Genomic DNA, 19,933 nt, shown 5'->3' on the forward strand with positions numbered 1-19,933 from the left:
AATAAATAAACGTTGAAAAAAAAATTAAAAAAAAAAAAAAAAAAAAAAAAAAAAAAAAAAAAAGAGAATGTGCCAGGCAATGCTCCATAAACTCAGCAGCCCTACAGAAATGATAGGACTTTTCCTGATAACGGACCAGGGTAGGGTTTCCTACATAGTTCTTTGAAGTGCGCACAGGGATTTTATTAAAATAAAAGCAATGTTCATAGTCATTTTTCTTCTACACATATTGCTTTGAAAGGTGTGCCATGCCTGGGGACTCAGGGAAGTTGCATGGGGTGGCTTGTGTACAAACCACATTTTGTACTCTCTGTATTTGGTGCTTTGACATTTGGGGCCTTGCTGACCTTGGAGAAACTGCTGCTTTCAGGGCTGGTCAATTCCTAGAAATAGGGTACGACTCACCTTCCAGTGCACCTTTCATAGGCAAACCAATCAATCTAGAGCTCACAGCCCAACCATATCCTTTATGGGGCTCTGACACTCTGGGCTACTATCCACTTGCCCTAATCACTCAGGTCCCTGAGAACTAGAGACAAACCCCTCTACCCAAGAGCCTACTAAAATTATTCAAACCCACCAAACTGAAGTCTGTTTATGCTGCCTCACTCAATCTTTTCTACAGAAACCACACTAGGAGGCTCCTGCCCACATCTCCTACTCGCCCTGCCTCTTGACCTACCCTGGTGCTTCCCTGTGTGGCCTTCACAGTGTCTTGTGCCCATTTTTAGAGATCTGTGAGCATAAACCCATTTGTTTTCAAACAAATCTTGGGTATCCTTAAAACAGCGTGGTTCACGGGTGCGGGACATCTGATGTGCATAGGGACGGACATCATGTCCCAACAGCATGCCCAGTGGCAGGGACAGGCCTGTGTGCTGCATCTACATGTTTAATTTCAACATAGATTTGCTTTGCAACATAGCAAAGCACTGGGGTTAAGGGTAGGAGTTCAGGGTTAGAATGTGCACTTCTGATTCTTATGTGCATCAGTTTCCTTCTCTGTTAAGATGCGACGATGCCAATGGGTACCACTTATAAGGTTGGCGAGAGGATTCAATGAGATTATCAATGCAAAGACTGGGCCCAGGACCTGGGAGTTAGGAAGCACTCCTAAGGTGAGCTATTTTGATTAACCCATTGTCCAATGTTTATTAAGAAGTAAACCTACAAAATCAAATTTGAAGTATTTCTTACAGTATGTTAAACTCTGTTTTATAGGTAAAAAATAATTGAATGTTGGTGATTTCATAGGGTTCCATCTTAGAAATTCATTTCCCTCTGACATTTGTTGTGGTCTATTTTCATCCAAGTGAGAATGATATTTCAGGTTTTCCACAATTACATTTGGAGACTCTTGCCTCAGGAAAGCCCCCCTAACTCTGGTTTGTTCAACAGGCTCTGGAAAGACACTCTGGCAATCTTGGCTTTAAATTTTCCACTTTTCGATGCTGTGTGTTTATAGCAGTAACAGTTTCCAAAAAAAAAAAAGAAAAAAAAATCACACATAATTTCCACATATTCTTTCAGGCAAACAAACATTGTCTCAACGTGAAGTGAAAATAAAGCTTTGCTGGTTAGGGAAAAAAACCCCAGGTATTCACAATGAAGTCTGCCTCTTTCCTTGAAACCCTTTAAAATGTGATAAGCGACAGGAAGCTTCAAAGTGATATTCAGCAGCATAGTAAGGGAGAGTTGTGGAAATGTAAATGAACAAAGGATGGGACTGCTGCTCGGCAGCCAATCACAGGACAGTTCCTTAATTAAGCGGTGCGCCGTTGTCATGGAGACACGTAGGAGCAGCATCCCAGAATTTCCACAGTCTTGGCACTCCGGGGGGCCAGGGTGCCTTCCCCTTCCTCGCACGCAGACACATGGGATGTTCTGCTATTCCAGCAGCTGGCATGATGGCCACAGCACACATTTTAAGCAAATTGCAAACCACTGCTTATATTAATTCAAGAATAAAGCTGTAGGAAGGAGCACCATTAACGTGAGGAGTACCATTACGATTCCTATGGAATGGCATTTAGTATCATAATAGGGCAGTGTTTCTCAAAGTCCATGACCCCTTTCATCAGAGCCCCAAGGTTCTTTCCAATTGTACAATCCCAGCCCCATCCTCAGATCTCCTGAACTAGAATCTTCATTTTAACAAGGTGCCTCACCCAGTGAACTCTGCACCAGGGCTGGCATCATGCTGGGTGTTCTACCAGGTGTCTTGTAGGTCAATTTCTTGAACTAGGCAGCCCAACCAGCTACCATTTACTTGCGTGGTTCATAAAACATTCATCTCTTGAGGTTTAGGAAAGCCTTTCAGATGAGTCGGGTTAGGCATGGTCAGGCTTTGGCTTTATCCTGTTTGACCCAGATTTAGGGCCCCACTTGTGAAAGCTGACCTGTCTTCACTTCCAACCACTTAGGAACCCTGTTTGGGTAGGTTCCCAAAGGGCCCCAAGTTAGCCAAGGAGCCCATCATCCAGGCACGAGCCCTGAACGTTAGGCTTGAAAATCACTTTGGCAGGACCAAAGTGTTTAGCATCTAGTTCAGGCTTTTAGACAAAGTATGTATATTTATGCAAACAACATACAACAGAGGATTGTTTGAGGGGGAAGGAAAGATCCTGGTTAGCTTCAGCATTAGGACTCGGGGCCATTATGTTGGCAGATTCTAATGGAAACTCTGGGTCTAATTTGGTGGGTAAATGGACTCCATCATGGGTCCAGAGGCTGCCCAAGCAGGGGTGCCATCAACTCCCTGGTGTCTCCACCTGCCCACCCATCATTTCTGTGCCTCATCTTCCTGTCTCTTTTCCTTTGGTATTTTTCTCCTTTCCTTCCCTCTCTCTCCCCCCATCCCTGTCAACTCTTCCTTCTGTTTTTCCCATCTTTGTGGTTTTATGAAATGTCAGATCATTCAAAGTGGTTTGTTTTGTGTTGAGGTTTGAGGAGTGAAGCAAACAAAAGGCAGGCCTTTCTGTGCTGGGCTCCACAGTGGGGCTGTGGGCTGGGGACTGTACTTCGGAATTTCCTCCACCAGGCCTGCCTTCCCATTTTCCCAGGGTCAAAAGGGAAACTGAGGGTGTCAGTCTAGTTTAGAGGTACAACCAGAGCTTGGACCATTAGTTATCTGGATAATTTCAGAGAGTAAGATTTTGCACTTGGCTAATCTGCTTCATAATCCATCCAAATGTGGATTTTTCTGGCTCCTCAGAAAATGGCCACTTTCCGTGCATTAGGGTCAGAGTGAGCAGAAGACCTATGTGCCAGACCCATGAGAACATGCTCACAGCAGTTCTGGAAAAAGGAGACTAAAGATGCAGAAACCAAGGTTATGGATCTTCATGTCACAGTGAAGCCCTGTTTGGCTGTGTGTAGGCTGAGCCTGTTCTTTATTAACTAGAAGCTGTTTCCCACAGTACAGAACTATTCCATCAGCCTGAAAATAAATACATGAATAAAGTGCATTTCAGTGGGACTTTGTGCACCGGCATAAACAAATGTGGGAGTACGTTCTTCTCAAACGGGAGACAGCATTTACGAGCACAAAACGCATCTTGGGAACATGAAAATCCAAATGCAAATATGAAAAGCACGTATTCTCACTCCTCCTCCCTCAGGGATTCTTATGCCCCCGTGTGCACGTTTGCATGATAAAAGACACTGTCGCAATTATATGACAATTAAAGCTTACCATTGTTGTAAGAGCGAAAATTTCCTACAAATTTTATGTATTCATAAGTTGGAAATTCCTTTGGGTTCAAGCTGCCTCTGAGAAGATGGCAATAAAACTCTAAATCGTTGTCAGCTGGGCCGTTAAAGGAAAAAAAGAAAAAGGAACATGAATATGACATAGATTCTAGACTAAACAAGTTTATCTTTGTGTAACTCATGGGCTTTAGTCTACACACGGCCAGGACATTACTCTCATTATGACTGACTTTTGGACATGGTTTTATAACCTTTGCAGAATAGGGGGTTTTCCCCCATAGTCTATATGGATATTTTTGCATTCTGTACTTGGGCCCAATTAGTCTTAATTTGCTCCCAGATGTCTGTGGTTGCTTATGTCGGCATTGATTAGTTCTGGTTGTTTTCATATGGTGTATTAAAATAAAGCTGCTCATATAGAGCTGCTCTCTTTAATTTAATCTTTTCACAATGCTTTGAAGTAAAATCAGATATACAACAGGACAAATTATTCATGGAAAATGGACTAAGGCTTGAACAAGCACGAGGCACTTGCGTTACCTCCATCAACGTACATGGTTCAGCAGGCACCGAGGCCGCCCTTTCCATCCAGGTTGCCAATTTTGAGAAAAACTTTAAAATTCCATAAAAACTGGAAACGTATAGAAATAACCAGATGACAGCCTCAGGAGAGGAGAATTTGGCGTTTTGACCTAATTATTCAGTTTTCAGTTGGATACTTGGTTATTATATACATCTAGCTTTACAGTGCCCTCTAAAATAAGCAAGTCGACTGCTCCCTGATTTTTTGCAGTGTTGATTACCAAAAGACTCTCATGTTAAAAAAAAAAAAAAGAACTTGTATTACAGGCAAAATGAATTCTTATTTTTAAGCACCATGCTTTCAAATTTTCCACAGAGAAGTTAAATGTCATATGATTCTACTACATACTACTACTACATAAAACTCTAGTTTTAGCTTTAAATTTCAAATAAAATATACCTCTAAGGACTTTGGAAATACTCTGAGTCACAAGGAAAGCTGTTCTTAAAATTAGTTCTCCCTCTCTTAATTCATGCTAACCTCCTTTCCAAAGTAAAATTCTTATCTTTGTATCTTGTAAAACCAGTAAAGGTGAACTTACATTTTAAGTATTCTGGGGAGGGGGAATCTGTCACAAGCATATGGGAAGAGAGCATTTTATAAACTTCTGAATGTTCTTGTTCTGGAAGAAAATTTAACAAATTCTGATCCATGACATCTGACTGAAAAAGAAAATAAAGAACAAAGGTACACACTCAACGAAGATGAAAAACAAAAGCAAAACCAAAATCTGGACATTCAGGACCATTTAGAACTGATCTCTGAAATGAAAAGTCCAAGATCTGATTTTCCACAAAGACTCTCAGTTCCATCACTCTGTAATCTTGGATTATAATCTAGAACGTGTCACTTGTTCCAATGCAAATGTGCTATGGTATTGCCCATGGGCCACGAGAAAAGTAAGAGTTAAATTAGACAAATATGCAGACAGTCCTACTCTTCCTGGAGGAGCCCCACCTACCAGCACTCCTGTGTTCTGGCTGGGGCCCCCGTGTGAGCCCTGTCACTCATGTGAAAGGTTGTAAAGAATGTGTGGGGTTCCTTTTCTGACCCCCATTTCCAAATGCCTGTTTACTTTTTAAGATCCCTCCAATAGAAGGAACTGCACTTTTTTTCTGAGTGCTTGGGCACTGCACATACAAAATGAATAAGATGTAGAATCTAGATATAGCATTGTCCAATACAACTGTCTGTGAAGATGGAAATGGTCTATAATGTGCGCTGTCCCTTACAAGAGCCACCAGCTACGTGGCTATGAACACTGAAATGTGGCTGGTAGGACTGAAGACTGAATTTTTAATTGTATTTAATTTTAATGATTTTAATTGGAATTTAAATAGCCACATGTGGCTAGTGGTTCCCATAGTGGCTAGCGCAGGTGGAAGCTCACAGAGGAGAAAGAGAGAGAAGACAGGCACGTCTCTTGCTGCCTTAGTCTCCCTCGATAAACTCATGCTTTCATACATTTTTGAAACACGACCTGCAAACACTCTTAAATTTGTATATCCAGGCAACTCTCTGTTGTGTGCCCCCTGAGAACCTGAGATTCACATGCATCCCTAATGTCCTCATTCTTTTGCGCCCATATCTCCTCTTCCCTCGAGCTCAATGTCCCGATGCCCGGTATTGCCAATCGGTCACTTGCCCATCCCAGACACCCTGGTGGCATTCTCAGCGTCTCCCCTTCTCACCCTCATCTTCACATCCAAATGATGTTCAAGTGCTGTGAGACGTTCCTCCCTCAAATTCTCTCAGATCTCCTCACTTCTCTTTATTTCCATGGCCTCAACCCCCAGTCTAGATCACCATCATCTCTTATCTGGGGAATGAACTGACCAAACTGGTCTTCCCACATCATCTTTTGTTCCTGTCCAACTTATTCTCCATCAGCAGCCAGAAGGAGCCTTGTATCATCAGATCAGGTCACCCCCTTGCTTAAATCTATCTAGCGGCAGGGCACCTGGCTGGCTCAAGCCGTACAGCATGTGACTCTTGATCTCAGGGCTGTGAGTTTGAGCCCCATGTTGGGTGCAGAGCTTACTTAAAGACAAAACAAAACAATACAAAACAAATCAAATACTGTCAGTCAGCTTCCAAATGCTCCCATGACAAAGTCTGAACCTCCCCATTCACTTCTGAGGCTGCGTATTACCTACCCTCTAAACTTCCTTCTTTCCAGTCTACCAGGTTTGCTCTTCCCCACACTGCACCCTGAGGCTGGGACATCGTGCACTGCTCCTTTTGTCTGGCTAACTTTTGTGCATCCTTTAGGTCCCTGCTTTGAGGGTACTGCTTCTGAGAATGCATGCATAAATGCCACCCTGACTGCTGTGGCTCTGGCCTCTGAAGCCCCTTACTATGCGTCATATTGAAACTGCTGGTGAAGGGCAAGTCTGCCTAGACCACACTGGCCTGTGTCACGACAAGGTGGGGAGAACCCCAGAGGTTGGGACTGAAAGCTGGCTCCACCCCCTCAGGGCTGCGCTTTGCTCAACCAAAAGAGAAGGAAGCCAGGAGCTACTGGTCAACGGGCACAGAGCAATCACTCAATGGATGCTCAGTGTGATTGTTTAATAACCCTTTAAGAAAGTTCTTGAAGTTTTCTTGTTCGTTCACATGCTGATGTGTATCCTCTGCCTGCCCCATCCAACAGGAGCCCCAGGAGAGTAGGGGTCCTGTCTGCCTTCATCTTGATATGCCTTCACCTGACATCTAATGGTGCTTGGCCTTAGGAAAAAAAATGCATTAACTAGCTGAAAGAAGTAAAAGGAGTAAAAACAAGACACCCCTAGAACACTGAGCATGGTGTGCTGAATCCAATCACAAGGACCGAGAGGCTTTCAGGAAACAATTCCCACAGGCAGGGATCCTTGAGTGGGATCTGGGGGACAAGATGGCGTCTTCAGGGCAGCCAGGGTGCTCTAGGCAGGGGGCACAGCATGCACAGAAACCTCACAGGGGAGGGAGGAGAGCAATGGAGGCAGGGGTTGCAAAGGGAAGTGAGGCCAGAGCAAAGAAGGTTGCAGAGGAGAGAGTGCCCTGTCCTGTGTGCCTGGGATGGGGAGATGGAACCCACTGAGGGCCTAGAGGAAGGCATTGTACCAGTGCTTTAAAGAACTCCCTTAAGGTTTCTAGTCTGAGGAGGGAGGGAGCACAGACAGGAAACCAGGCTAGAGATGGTCAGAGTCTGAGTAGGCACAGGGAATGGGGAGATGTAATGCACAGGAGAAGGGAGAGTCCAAACAGGTCATTCAACAGCATAATCCACCCAACACTGAGGGCTACTGTGTGCCTGCCAGCCACTGCCTTTGGCACTGGGAAGAAACACAACGAAGCAGGCAAGCCCCTTCCCTCTTGCAGCCAGCATTCTAGAGGCTGTGAGGAAGGGAGATACCAACTTGGTGGCTGATGAAGGACAGGAGGAGGAAAGGAAGGGACTCCCAGCTCCATTGCATCCTGGCTTGGCTTGATCTCTATTGGCAAAGACTCTGCAAACCCTTCACTAGCCTGTGCTATCATTTTCTCATTCAGGCTTTCTCCAAGTTCCTTCTGATGTTCTTGATTTTATTGCAAGCGCATTCCCTTTAGTTTTTTAGATGCTGACTAATGCTCAAAGACAACAGTATTCTTTCTTTTTTTTTTTTTTAATTTTTTTTTTTCAACGTTTATTTATTTTGGGGACAGAGAGAGACAGAGCATGAACGGGGGAGGGGCAGAGAGAGAGGGAGACACAGAATCGGAAGCAGGCTCCAGGCTCCGAGCCATCAGCCCAGAGCCTGACGCGGGGCTCGAACTCACAGACCGCGAGATCGTGACCTGGCTGAAGTCGGACGCTTAACCGACTGTGCCACCCAGGCGCCCCTATTCTTTCTTCTTAAAGACATTTCAGATACAAGAAAATGATGACGAAGTCACTCCATGGCCTTTTCTTGGAGAGCCAGGTGGAAACCCCTTCCCCTGATGTATGACAGAGAGCAGGGTTACAGGGCTACCTGACCTTGTTGCTCCTGTGGAAGGCAGCTGGCAGGTCACAGGGCTGTGGGGGCACCTCAGGCTACAAGTTCTGCAAAGAATAAAGGTGAACCCTGGATGGAGATTGGTGGGAGGGGGGAGGCTGTGAGGATTATGAGTCAATACACGCACGAAAAGGGCTCAGAGCTGTGCTTGGCACAGAGCAAGCTCTTTCTCTCTTCACTGTTATATTACTATTATGCCATTTCAACATGACAACCAACACAAACAATGATAATTTGAAAATTTAAACCCTAACGCTTACCGGAGAGTAAATTATATACGCAATTGAACTGTCCCTTGAATGAGCTGAGCTCTGCTTATTAAAATGACAGCAATTACAGAGACAAGGGAGGGCATTTGCCATCTGCAGCTATCTTCATAGCTGAATCACAGTGTCTAGAACATCATTTACCTGTTGGAGGTGGAAGGTTCTCATTCTCAACTTACTGGGATGTCCTTGGCTGCTTTATCAAGAATCTTTACCAAGAATACTTTCAATACGAATGCCTATTCCTAAATTCCAAATTGCATATCTCCCATGTTTCTTCTTGGGGCCCCATGGGGGCCTGGGGATGATCTGGAAGTGCTTCGGGAGGCAGTGAGGCATTTTCCTCTCTCCCTACAAACCAGCAGCACCAGATTAGTCCTACCCAGCAAAGTTAGGTGAGAGCCTGCACAGGGAGCACACAGAGGGTGGCCAGCTGAGTTGGAAATGAGCTGGGTGGACACGCTGTCCAGCAATGTCCCAAACAGGCCCTGGCAGTTCTGGCTGGAGATGTGTTGGCCACAATTGCAAAGGGCAATTGTGGGAAGTCCTGGAGAAGCTTCATACTGCGAAGAGGCAGGAATGAGCTCAGGGAAGCAGTCAGGACCTTGATCTCCCTAAGGGGCCAGGAAGCTGGAAGCATAGTCGATATGCTTTGATGCAATTTAGATTCGGAATCAAACTGATGGCCAAACAGTAATGCTTTCAGAAGACAGCACTGCAAGTGGCTTTGACCTTAGAGTAGTGAAGAATTAATTAGGGTATAAAAGGTACCAATTATGAAGAATCTCTATTCATGAAAAGAACTGAGAGAGGGAAAGGTAAGCCACAAAATGAGAGAATATGTTTGCAACACACACACCATGGTGTTAAGTCCTAAAATTAAGGTTCAGTGTTAACTGCCGCCTCGTCACCTGGCAAAATCAGGAGGGCCTCGATTTTGCACAACTGAAAGTTCTCCTTCACACTCTTGCTCCATGGATAAGGTCCCCTAGCTAAACAGTGCTCCTTATCAAGGGGGACAGGCACAGTTCCTGCTCATCCCTGACTAGAGGGTTTAGTTCCCTGCCAGCCTGTGGAATTATTCAAACAAGCCAGTCTCACTCCTGTGGGGATCAGGGAGTACCTCACCCCCTTGTTACTATGAAACCTGCTTCTCACAGCCCCTGCTGGTTCACTGTTCCAGAGCGCGGCCCCGTGTGGCCGTGCGTCCTCGCCCTCCAGGTTGTAAGCATATGTGACTTAAACAGCTATTGAGCTCACGTGTCCAGTATTGGGTGTTGTGTGTTCCACCAAACCTGTATCCCTAAGGCAGAGTGAGTAGGAGGCAATTCAAATGACCCCTGACACAGGACGAGTATTGAGAACATGGAAAGAATGCTTACAAATCATTACAAGAAACAAACTAGACAATCCAGTAGGAAAATGGCAAAATACCTGAACAAGCACCGTGTTCACAAAAGAGGAAATCCAAACGGCTAACAAACATATGCAAAGATGCTCCATCTCATTAGCAATGGGGGAGAGACACAAATCAAAACTCCATGAGATGCCCTCATGCATTAGGCAAATAGTAGGAAGCACGACAATCCAAGTTCTGTGGCACGGAGCACTTGGAACTCAACTCTGCGGGTGGAGGGTTGATGGGTGCAACCACTGTTAGTGACCTGGTGTTACCTAGTAGCAGTAAGGGTGTACCTACTCTATAATTCAGCAATTCTACACATAGTCCCTATAGGATGCTTGCAGATGTCCATCAGGAAACACACGCAGCATGTTCACAAAAGCCCTTTCTAAGACTTCCAAGCTGGAACAGATGCAGAAATTTTAGCCCATTCCTCCAGTGGAATACTGGGCAGCAGTGAAAATAAACCCATGACAGCCACTACTAACGGTGTGGGATGGATGGATCTCATAAACCATGTTGAGCAAAAGGAGTACATTTCCTATGGCTCTATTCTACATGAAGTTAAACAAAAGGTAGTACTGAATTACAGTGTTCAGTGACAGGTCACAAGTTGGTAGAACTGCAAAGAAAAACAAGAAAGCAACGATCTCGAAAGCCAGGAAGATGGTCACCTCTGGCTGGAAGGTGGGGGCATGATGGGAAAAGAACAGACGGGAGCTTCCACGGTCCTGGCTATATTCTGTTTCTTCACCTCAGTGATAGCTACCTGTATGTTCCTGCTCACTTTATCGTCAATTTAAAAACTGAATGTATGTTTTATACATACTTTTGCATGTATGCTTTATAAAAATCAAAAGGCACATTAAAATAAAAACAATCTAACTGGTGACCTGGACTCTTTCAACCTGTGACCAACTCTGAGCTGCATGTAGCCACACCTGCCACACCCCTCCTAGACAGAGGGACCCCCAGCTTGGCCCCCACCAAGAGCCACCTTTGACCAGGTGACTGGGATCAGGTAGGTTCTTCCATCAGGTGAGGGCAGGTGGAGGGGGAAGGGAGGGCAGAGCGATGTTTCCTGGAAGGTGTTTCACGGACTTGCTGCTACATTGTGTGGTAACACAGCCCAGAGCTCTGTCTTTCCTATTCGTGACCTCCTCTCCCTGCTGTGACCCTCACCACGGGAATTTGTTCCCTTATTCCACTTTGATCTTGCACTGCTTGCTGGAGCTTAGGAGAACCAGCATTCCACAGAAGTAATTTTTGGTCTGTAGATTTCTCCAACTTTATAATCACTCATGCCCTAGATTATCTCCCACTGGGGAAGTGGTGTTGTCCACGCCCATGTTTCTCACTTCTGAGGCACTTCCCAGAGCTGTTTGCAATTGCTCCTGAGGTAGCAGCCCCATTTAAGACCTCAGCCCATCACCCAGTGAACACTTAGCCACATGGGTCTGTGCTCAGGGCTGGAGACAGGACTTCTGCTTTATGGGCCTAGCATGATCCCCCTCATTCAGCAAACATTGCAATCATTAACAAATCAAAACAACAACCTGGGAAGATTTTTTAGAAACTCAAACAAAAGTCCAAACAGGAAACACAGATTATGCCTACTTTGAGTCTCTCATTTGGTTCTGCCTCAGCCATATGATTCTTTCCCAAGTCTGTCAGAGGCATGTGACTTAGAGTCCCTTAGATCTTTCCTGGAAAGTTTTCATTTCAGAAGCTCCCTCTAGCCCTTGGTCTTCCATCTGCACACTCATCCGCCATGCCCATGTTTCTTCTTTGACCACCTGTGTTCGTTAATTCTAGATACTGAAATGTACTGGTGTCGCCACCACAGGAAAGTTTTGACTTTGTCTTAACATCATTTTCTTCTTTGAGCTATTTTCTTCTTTTTTTCTCTATCAAGTTGGGAGAGAAAGTTCTAGCATGTTTCAGCAGAAGATTGCTATACAGAAATCTATCACGGGAGCTTTTGTCATGTCTGAGCTTCTGGTAGTAGGAAGGGGACAGAGAGACTATAAACCTGACAGTCTCAAAATAGAAAGGAATTCTTGCTGTTTTTTGTCCCCCAACCTTCCCAATCATGGATGGGCCTCCAATCCCAGGCCACGCAAGCGATAGTGGGACCTAACCCCTGGTGTGCCAGCCTTTGATACCGATGGGGCCCTGCTGCCGGGGCCCACAGCCTCCTGCTCCCTGCCCACACTGCGTCTCTGTTGGACGTGCCCTCCCTCGATGGCCACCTCTCCCACGAAGACTGACCACTACCTTTCAGTTCCCCATCCTCTCTTCTTAACCAGTCTCCCTACCCTGAGAGTACACCGAACTTTACTCTGTCTTATATAGAATTCTGAGTAGTGGTTAAGCAACCAATCCTAGAGTCAAAATGCCTGAATTCAAACTCCAGCCCCACCACTTACTGGCTATAGAACCTGAACCTCTGTGTGCCTTAGCTTCTTCGTCTTTGAACTGGGGTAAGTACCTATCTCACAGAGTCATTGTAAGAATTATAAGGGTAAGGAGAGCGAATGTGATATAGCTCTAGCTCTGTGCCAGGTACTAAGTGCTTTACACATATTCACTCACGGGAGGCACTCTTAGTGGTGCCTGGCACATAGTAAGTGCTCAATACTTGTTGGCTATTTTCCGATTAGTCCCTAATGGTTTTACAGGTGAAATCTCTCAACAAAACTGCAAACCCTTAAGGGAAAATAATCTCACGTGGGCCTTTCGAAAGGCTGCATTGTCTGTGGACAAGTCCTCAGCTCATGCTGAGTAGTAACTAAGTCAGACTCAAAGTGAATTAAACCAAAAGCAGAATTCCCAAATGACAACTCCAACCCTTGGCATCAGGAATAACACCGGAGCTGAGTAGTGATGAGCTTGGGTCTGCAGGCAGTCATGTCTGGGTTAGGCCCTGCTCTACACTTCACTGGCCGGGCCACCTTGGGTTTCCTTCTTTGTAAAATAGAGGGGATAGAGGTATTCTTGGATGGGCTCCTCTGCTGAACCAGCCGGTGACTGATTGGCACCTGTGAAGCATCCATCCTTAATCTCCCTTGCCCACCCACGAGAACAAAGATGCAAGCAAAAAAAAAGAAGAAGGTGATGCTCTGGATAAAAACTGGATAATGTAAGTTAAATAGAAGTTAAGTTTGGGGATTGCCCATCCTGAGCGCACCTCCCCTGGCGAGATTTTAAGGGCTGACTCTATGTGTGTCTGGGTGTGGTCTGTGTATTGACAGATGCTCATGATTCATATGAGTCTCTAGCATTGATAAGCCAGAGACAGGGTCATTTCTGATCCTTCCAGAGTTACAGAATCATTCACATAGGTGGTCCTAAAATGCTCCGTAATTTCAAATCAGAATTCCAGACTTACTTTCTGACTCCCCTCTGTCATGTATAGCAACTGGGTCATCAGATAATTACTAAAGCATAAAGCAGAACAGAGCAAATCCTATTTGCCCAAACATCTCTGGGCTCCTGCATCTCATTCCTGGGTCATTAAGGAGGCTCCATGTCATTGCTTTCAATCGGTGCCTGTCATGACCCCAGTCCATCCCTTCAAGACAAAACACAGACTCCTCCGAAGAAGCACCCCATCACTTCTTTTTCCTCAGCCACCTCAGGTCAGCCCAAAGAAGCTGGGCTGATTTGGTGGGATCACTTCTGTGTTCCTCGTATCGGCCTCATCACTATTCTAGCCTCAGATAAAACCAGGGTGAAACTGTGCTTTTGTCTCCTTGGGACTAAATGAGAACCAGCCTCTCTGACAGCTATCAAGAGGAGAGAGCCCCATCCCCTCCACCCCCACCTAATTCACTTGGAGATGGTGCAGGGAGTGGGCCAAAACACAAAGGTTAGACAGATTATGGGGTAATTCAAAGGCATCTGCCTAGCAAGGTAAAAACTGCTTTTCTGGGCTACGTCACACAATGACCAAGCAAAGGAAAAATGTGGACAGTGGCTTTGATCTCCACACAGTGTCATTTGCAGAAATGATGCAATGGGGAGTGGCTTCCGAGGACAAGTGTAACCCAGGACAGCATGGAATCCTGGGCCAGTAGCAAAGCTGGGCTCATCACCCCAAGGAAGCAGAGCTGCTCACAGAGCAAGGCCACGCTGCTCTCTGTCAGGTGCAGCTAAGGAGAGGCGGCCATGGTCCTCCAGTGTCTTCCTAGCCCAGGATTTCCTTTGTACAGGAACTAGGGGAAGCAGTTACCCTCCTTATCACATCTGCTGGCCACCCATCCACCCATGTGCGGGGAGTGGGAAGTGGTGGGGTTAGGTGGTCTGGCAGGGCTTGTTGGGAGGAGAGAGAAGTGAGGTTTTTATCTCATTTGGGATGCTCCTGGTAGAGCTGTCATTCAAGATCACACTCTGTAGGAATAAATAATGGTGTGGCAGGAAGTGGAAGGCCGGCCAAACGCCTTTGAGAGATCCCCAAGGGTGGACCCTCCACAGGCTAGGTGCTGCTTGGTGAGTGGGGGTTAGCAGGGTGCCAGGAGGACTTATGCAGAGAGGAGGAGGAGAGGGAGAAAGGAGGAGAGGCAAAGAGGCAAGAAGGTAGCAAAAGGAGGAGGAAGAAGGGGAGGGAAGAGCATCTAGGATGGTTTTTGTCAAGCAGCACCCACCCCCACTCTGAGCCTCCACCTGGCTCCCCTGGACAGCAGGGCTTGTCCTGCTGTCCACACCCTTCTCATTCCCCAAGGCCTCCCTGGTCCAACTACATCCTCTCAGAATAGTTCAACTCTCCCCCCACCCTCCATCCCCCCATCACAGATCCCTTACTACCATTAAGTGTCACCACCCACTTGTGATCTCAGACATGTCTTCAGTGATCCCCAAACCACGCCCCATCACCATCCATCTGTTGTACATTCCTCCACCAGCTCTGCTTTGACCCAGGAAGTCGGCTTTTCCCTTGGAGGGACACCCATCAGCCTCGGTACAGGCTCTAAGATCTGCTAACTGTGCTGGGACTCTCTCATCGGTTCAGCTGCTGCATGGTTTCTGGGCCACAGAGGGTGAGGACCTGTTCCCATGTCCCCCTGACAGGTCGGGGTTTGCCAAGATCTTGGTGCCTCGCTTGTTCCAGAATGGCACATGCCTGCGTCTGCCCTTTCTCTAGAAGGGAAGTTCTTGCTGAGAACACCATTAGCTTTTCTTACGCACACACCCCCTCATACCTACGTCACCCCTGATCTGAGATCTGAATGGTTCTCAAGGTAAGATGATAATGTGTACTGGCAAAGGTCAGCAGAGCAGACACTTACCGGTAAATGCCCCAGGAGAGGCGTGATACTGTCTGAAACATAGAGGATGCTGCCATCCGTGGTCACTGCGATGATGAAGCCGTCTAACGCCTGCGGAAAATGCAACAGTGGAAGGCTCCTTAGCCGTGCTTTTATGGAGGAGGATGTCACTGAAGCAAAGGACCCCCGTCACGACACTGACTTTGTGGTGTAACTCTTAGAATATTTCCACAAATAACCTCGCCGCACTTTTCAGCCTCGCACAGGAGGATTTCGTACGCGGATTCGTCTAGCCTAGGCAAAGTGCTTGCCAAAGCAGTAAAGGACTCCCTGGAATCCTACCTGTTGATATCATGAGACAAAATTTAGCCATGGAAACTACCTAAGTAGTGTTTAATGATAAGCATCCCGTTGGGCTAAATCAGAAACACCTCAATTACCATTAAAAGATGTCAGTGATGTTGTATGGTTCCCATCCCTCTACCCTCAATATGGCTTTGAGTTCAGCAGGAAACATTTACCGGAAGATACTGGACCTAACAGATGCATTAACAACTGTCAGTCAGGGTCAACCTCTGCCTTCATTCATTGCCATAGGGGGAATACCTCCTGGAGGAACTGTTTGTAAAGAACATTCACATTACTTACTGAGTGTCTACTGTATGTGAGGCATGCTGCTGTAGATGCTTCTGATAGGAAAGAAGGGGTGGAGGCTGCCAATGTTTTTCTTTCTTTCTTTCTTTCTTTCTTTCTTTCTTTCTTTCTTTGAGAGAAAGCGCAAGTGGCGGAGGGGCAGAGAGAGGGGGACAGAGGATCCAAAGCGGGCTCTGAGCTGACAGCAGTGAGCCCGAAGCAGGGCTTGAATTCACAAACTGTAAGATCATAACCTGAGCTGACGCTGGAGGCTCAACCACCTGAGCCACCCAGGCACCCCAGCTGTCAACATTTTCTTACAGACACCTTTGCGGTTTTGTTTTTAGATTCTTTACTGGATTCTCATGATGCTTTCATAAGATCTGCAAGGTGATTTCTAAAATTCAGACTATGTAATTCTGAATGGGGTCCTCTTGGCTACGGGCTATATAGGTGCCCAGAATAGATGGAAACGATTAAAACAAAGCCCATCTCACCAGAAAACAAATCTCTGAGGGAGTAAAAGGCTCAGGTGGATAGTTACTGTAAACCTATCACTGTTGCTTTATTGACAGTATCTTTGAAGTAACATCTTCTCTGAATGTGAGGATTTTTCTGCTTTAAAGGGGGAAAAAAGCCACACTGAAATATGTGCTTAGAAAGTTTTGGAAACGTTTTGTATGCATTCAGCTAGTTCCTCCCGGGTGTTACTGGAGGTCTGCACTGCCAAAAGGGCATGCATTGTCTGTTAGGTGGGTGCAGCTAAGTGCACTGCAGCAGGAATCAGAAACAGTCCGCTAACTGCACACAAGAGGCACTGTGCCAAAATGGGAGGGAGTTCTCTTCACCAGGAAAATGCACACTAGGGTCATGTGTTATTTTATACTTACATACGGCAGGATATAAGACTGAAAACTATATTAAAGCATGTTTCTTAAGGACCTCATCCTTTTGGATTACATCAGTGTCTTTCCATGAGGGGCAAAGCGACCCCTCCCCCCTGCCCCCATTAGGGACATCTAGCAGTGTCAGCAGACATCACTACTGGGGTGGGTGCTGCTGGCATCTAGTGGGTAGAGGCTGAGGATGCTTTGAAACATCCGACGATGCACAGGATGCTCCCCCCCAACAAAGAATGATGAGGTCTGAGATGTCCATAGGGCCGAGATTAAAAAACCCCAATAAAATTTATGGGTCATGGTGAACACAGAGGTACATCCTGGTACCTTTTGTTTCTTTTCCTAATTGGTTTTTTTTTTTCAGTCATATTTTCAGCCCTCCTGGGGGTGAATTTTACAAGGTGGGGCCACTGTTGAGGATGTCAGCTGGACCTTTTAGGAAAAAGTGGGGCAGAGTACTGGGAAAATAGAAACAGTACAAATGATCTTCTTGCACAGTGAGCCCAAGCCCCTCTTGGATTTGTAAAGCATATGGGTGTTAAAGAGCTGAAGGTATTTATAGATGAAAGATAACTTTCATCAGCTTATTGGCGTTTCCCATCCAATGCGCAAGACGTGCGCTGAGTCACTGCTTGGAAAACGCTTGCTGTGGTTTTAGAAGGTCCCCTCAGTACCATCTGAGTGACTCAACACTCTGTGACTGGGAAGTCATGCGTCCCTCTCAAAGTAAAGTTGACTGTGATAACAGCTTCAGGGACACCCAAAACGCCATAATGGCCCAAATTTTATACCTGCCACATGCCAGAAAGACATGAAAACACCCCTTTATGTCAATTCCTGGGTCTGATGCTTCTTGTGTTCCCTGGGACAACCTCTGGGCTGTGAGAAAAGATCACTATAGCTTTTCTGAATAAAATTCAGAAGAAGTACTACAAATTCCTTAATTGCCAATCAACAAGAGCTTTCCCTTCTTTCCTTCCCTTCCTCCTTTTCTTTCTTTTCTTTCTTTCTTTCTTTCTTTCTTTCTTTCTTTCTTTCTTTCTTTCATTCAGAGTGCAAGTGGGGGAGGGGCAGAAAGAGAGAGGAACCTCATGGTCATCAAGACATTGCATCTGAATCCGTCACATTCCCTGAAACGGCTCTGGAAAAGGAGAGGGCTGTGTAGCTAGAAAGAGACACAAACTATTTAGAAATTGCCTAGTGGCAAATGGTGACAACATCATCCTGTGGGGGCCACTCCAGGGCCCAGGCCATCTGGGAGAATATACTGGAGGTACAGTTACTCATCACCAGGTCTGTGTCTACTGAGGAGCAACAGGTTGGAATAAAAGTCTAAAACAAAGGTCAATCAGAAGTACTAGTTGGTGGGTTTCCCAGACTCCTCAAAGCTGCAATGTGTCCAGAAGACCTGCTTGTTGTACAGTCTTAATTTCAGGCTTAATTCACTCACCTAGCATGATTCCTGTAGATCCACTTCAAGAAGTCTATACTGGGAGCAGGGGAACGTGCATAAAGAATATACATACAGGGGCGCCTGGGTGGCTCAGTCGTTTAAGCATCTGACTTCAGTGCAGGTCATGATCTCACAGTTGGTGGGTTTGAGCCCCACATCGAGCTCTCTGCTGTCAGCACAGAGCCTGCTTAGGATCCTCTGCCCCTCTCTTCTCTCTTTGCCCCTCCCCTGCTCGTGTCCTCTCTCTCTCTTTCTCTCTCAAAACAAAATTTTTAAAAATCTTAAAAGAATATACATACAAATCTAAAAATCTTTTTCTAGAAATTCCAGTCTACTGAATCTCAGTCCTGCCTTTCAGCCCAAATATGTATCCATTTTTAACTTTATAAAAGTCTTGTTTCCTCAAACACTTTTGATTTCTTGAAACTCAGTGGGAAAAAAAGAAGGCTGTGCTACACATTCTGAAAAAGAGGCTGGGTGCTATAGGGTTATGCGTTTTAACTACTGTTCCCTAAGAATTAAAAGATAAAATGGTTTATGTAAAGTAGCATAATGATACATTAATTCAACATTATATTTCGCAAGCTGGTCTAAATTTAACATACTTAAAATGCATTGCTTCTGGAGAAAGTTCTGTATTTTCTTTAAATATAGTTCACATGCAGATTTAAGTATCTTTCATTTTATGCAAATGTTCATTAATGCGCTTATATTTCATAATATTTGGACATCTTCGTTCTGGCACTTTCTTACTCCAGTACTTTCTGTTTTCTGCATAGTTAATCTATGTAAATTAAAGTTTACATCAGTCTTGTACAGGCACCTAAGAGGAGATACAGAAAGAAGCCACTCTCCAAAAACCCTGCCAGGAACCACGGACATGCAGCCAGTGCCTAACTTCCTTTCGCCGAACTCATTTGTCCCTGTTGCCTCTTCTAAGTCAAGGGCCCAGACGTGCCAGGTCTGGAGCCTTTTCTCCCTCCACTATCCCGTCCATGCGCTCCCAGACTAATCCCCAGTTTGGAAGTCAGAACACCCAGCCACACGTTTCCGTAGCGACTCATCCTCATCTGTGCAGTTTCACCCAAATGTAAACACAGGACATTGAAGAAGCCCACTGGCCCGGATCAGCCAGATTTCCACAAATACAACCCTGGAGATGGGCGTGGGCACCTAACTTTCTGGAGGAAGACACATGAGCATCTTTCTCAGCCCAGAAAGGGCAGGGAGGCACAGGGTCACTTACAGTTGACACCCACATGCCATGTTGACGTAACAGAACTCAAGTTCAAAGCCTAACTTGAAAAGAATTTTGTTTTCAAAACGTGTTCTACTAAGGGAAACATAATCGCTGCATTCTAAGGAGGAGGCTCTCTGAGCCAAAAGTCAGTGCAGAGACGTAATTCTTCCTCCCCCTTCCCCTCTGTCTACCTACCTGCATCCTTGCCCTTCCCAGCTCCAAGATTGGGTGTCCCTCTGACTGGGAGCCCAAGAGTGGGGTTCTCCTTGCAGTCACGGATGCCCCAGCACACACTCACATTCAGTTTGGGAATTCTTGCTTCTACTGCCAAACTCAGTAGCCAAAATATAAGCAATAGCATGCAGAGCTCCAAGGGGTATCTGTTTCAAGACCTCTTTCCAGAGTCAAGAATAGTTGTTCACTTTGGGCACAGGGTCTTATCTGGAACAAGCAGCTACATTTT

The 19,933-nt window shown here is 45.7% G+C and overlaps 1 protein-coding gene across 1 annotated transcript in view; it reads right to left on the minus strand.

The window, feature by feature from the left end:
* Window positions 1–19,933, minus strand: part of NPAS2 (neuronal PAS domain protein 2) — a 77,494-nt gene that overhangs the window by 38,151 nt on the left and 19,410 nt on the right. Inside the window, exons 4-6 of the mRNA XM_047069177.1 lie at window positions 15,267–15,356; window positions 4,836–4,956; window positions 3,695–3,808 (exon numbers count right to left, since the gene is read on the minus strand). Coding sequence (XP_046925133.1) covers window positions 3,695–3,808; window positions 4,836–4,956; window positions 15,267–15,356 — 325 coding nt within the window. The remainder of the gene's footprint in view (window positions 1–3,694; window positions 3,809–4,835; window positions 4,957–15,266; window positions 15,357–19,933) is intronic.

The sequence above is a fragment of the Lynx rufus genome, unplaced genomic scaffold, assembly GCF_022079265.1.
Source record: "Lynx rufus isolate CCGP_SWC_20201006 ecotype Redwood Valley unplaced genomic scaffold, mLynRuf1.p SCAF_8, whole genome shotgun sequence".
Classification (NCBI taxonomy): domain Eukaryota; kingdom Metazoa; phylum Chordata; class Mammalia; order Carnivora; family Felidae; genus Lynx; species Lynx rufus.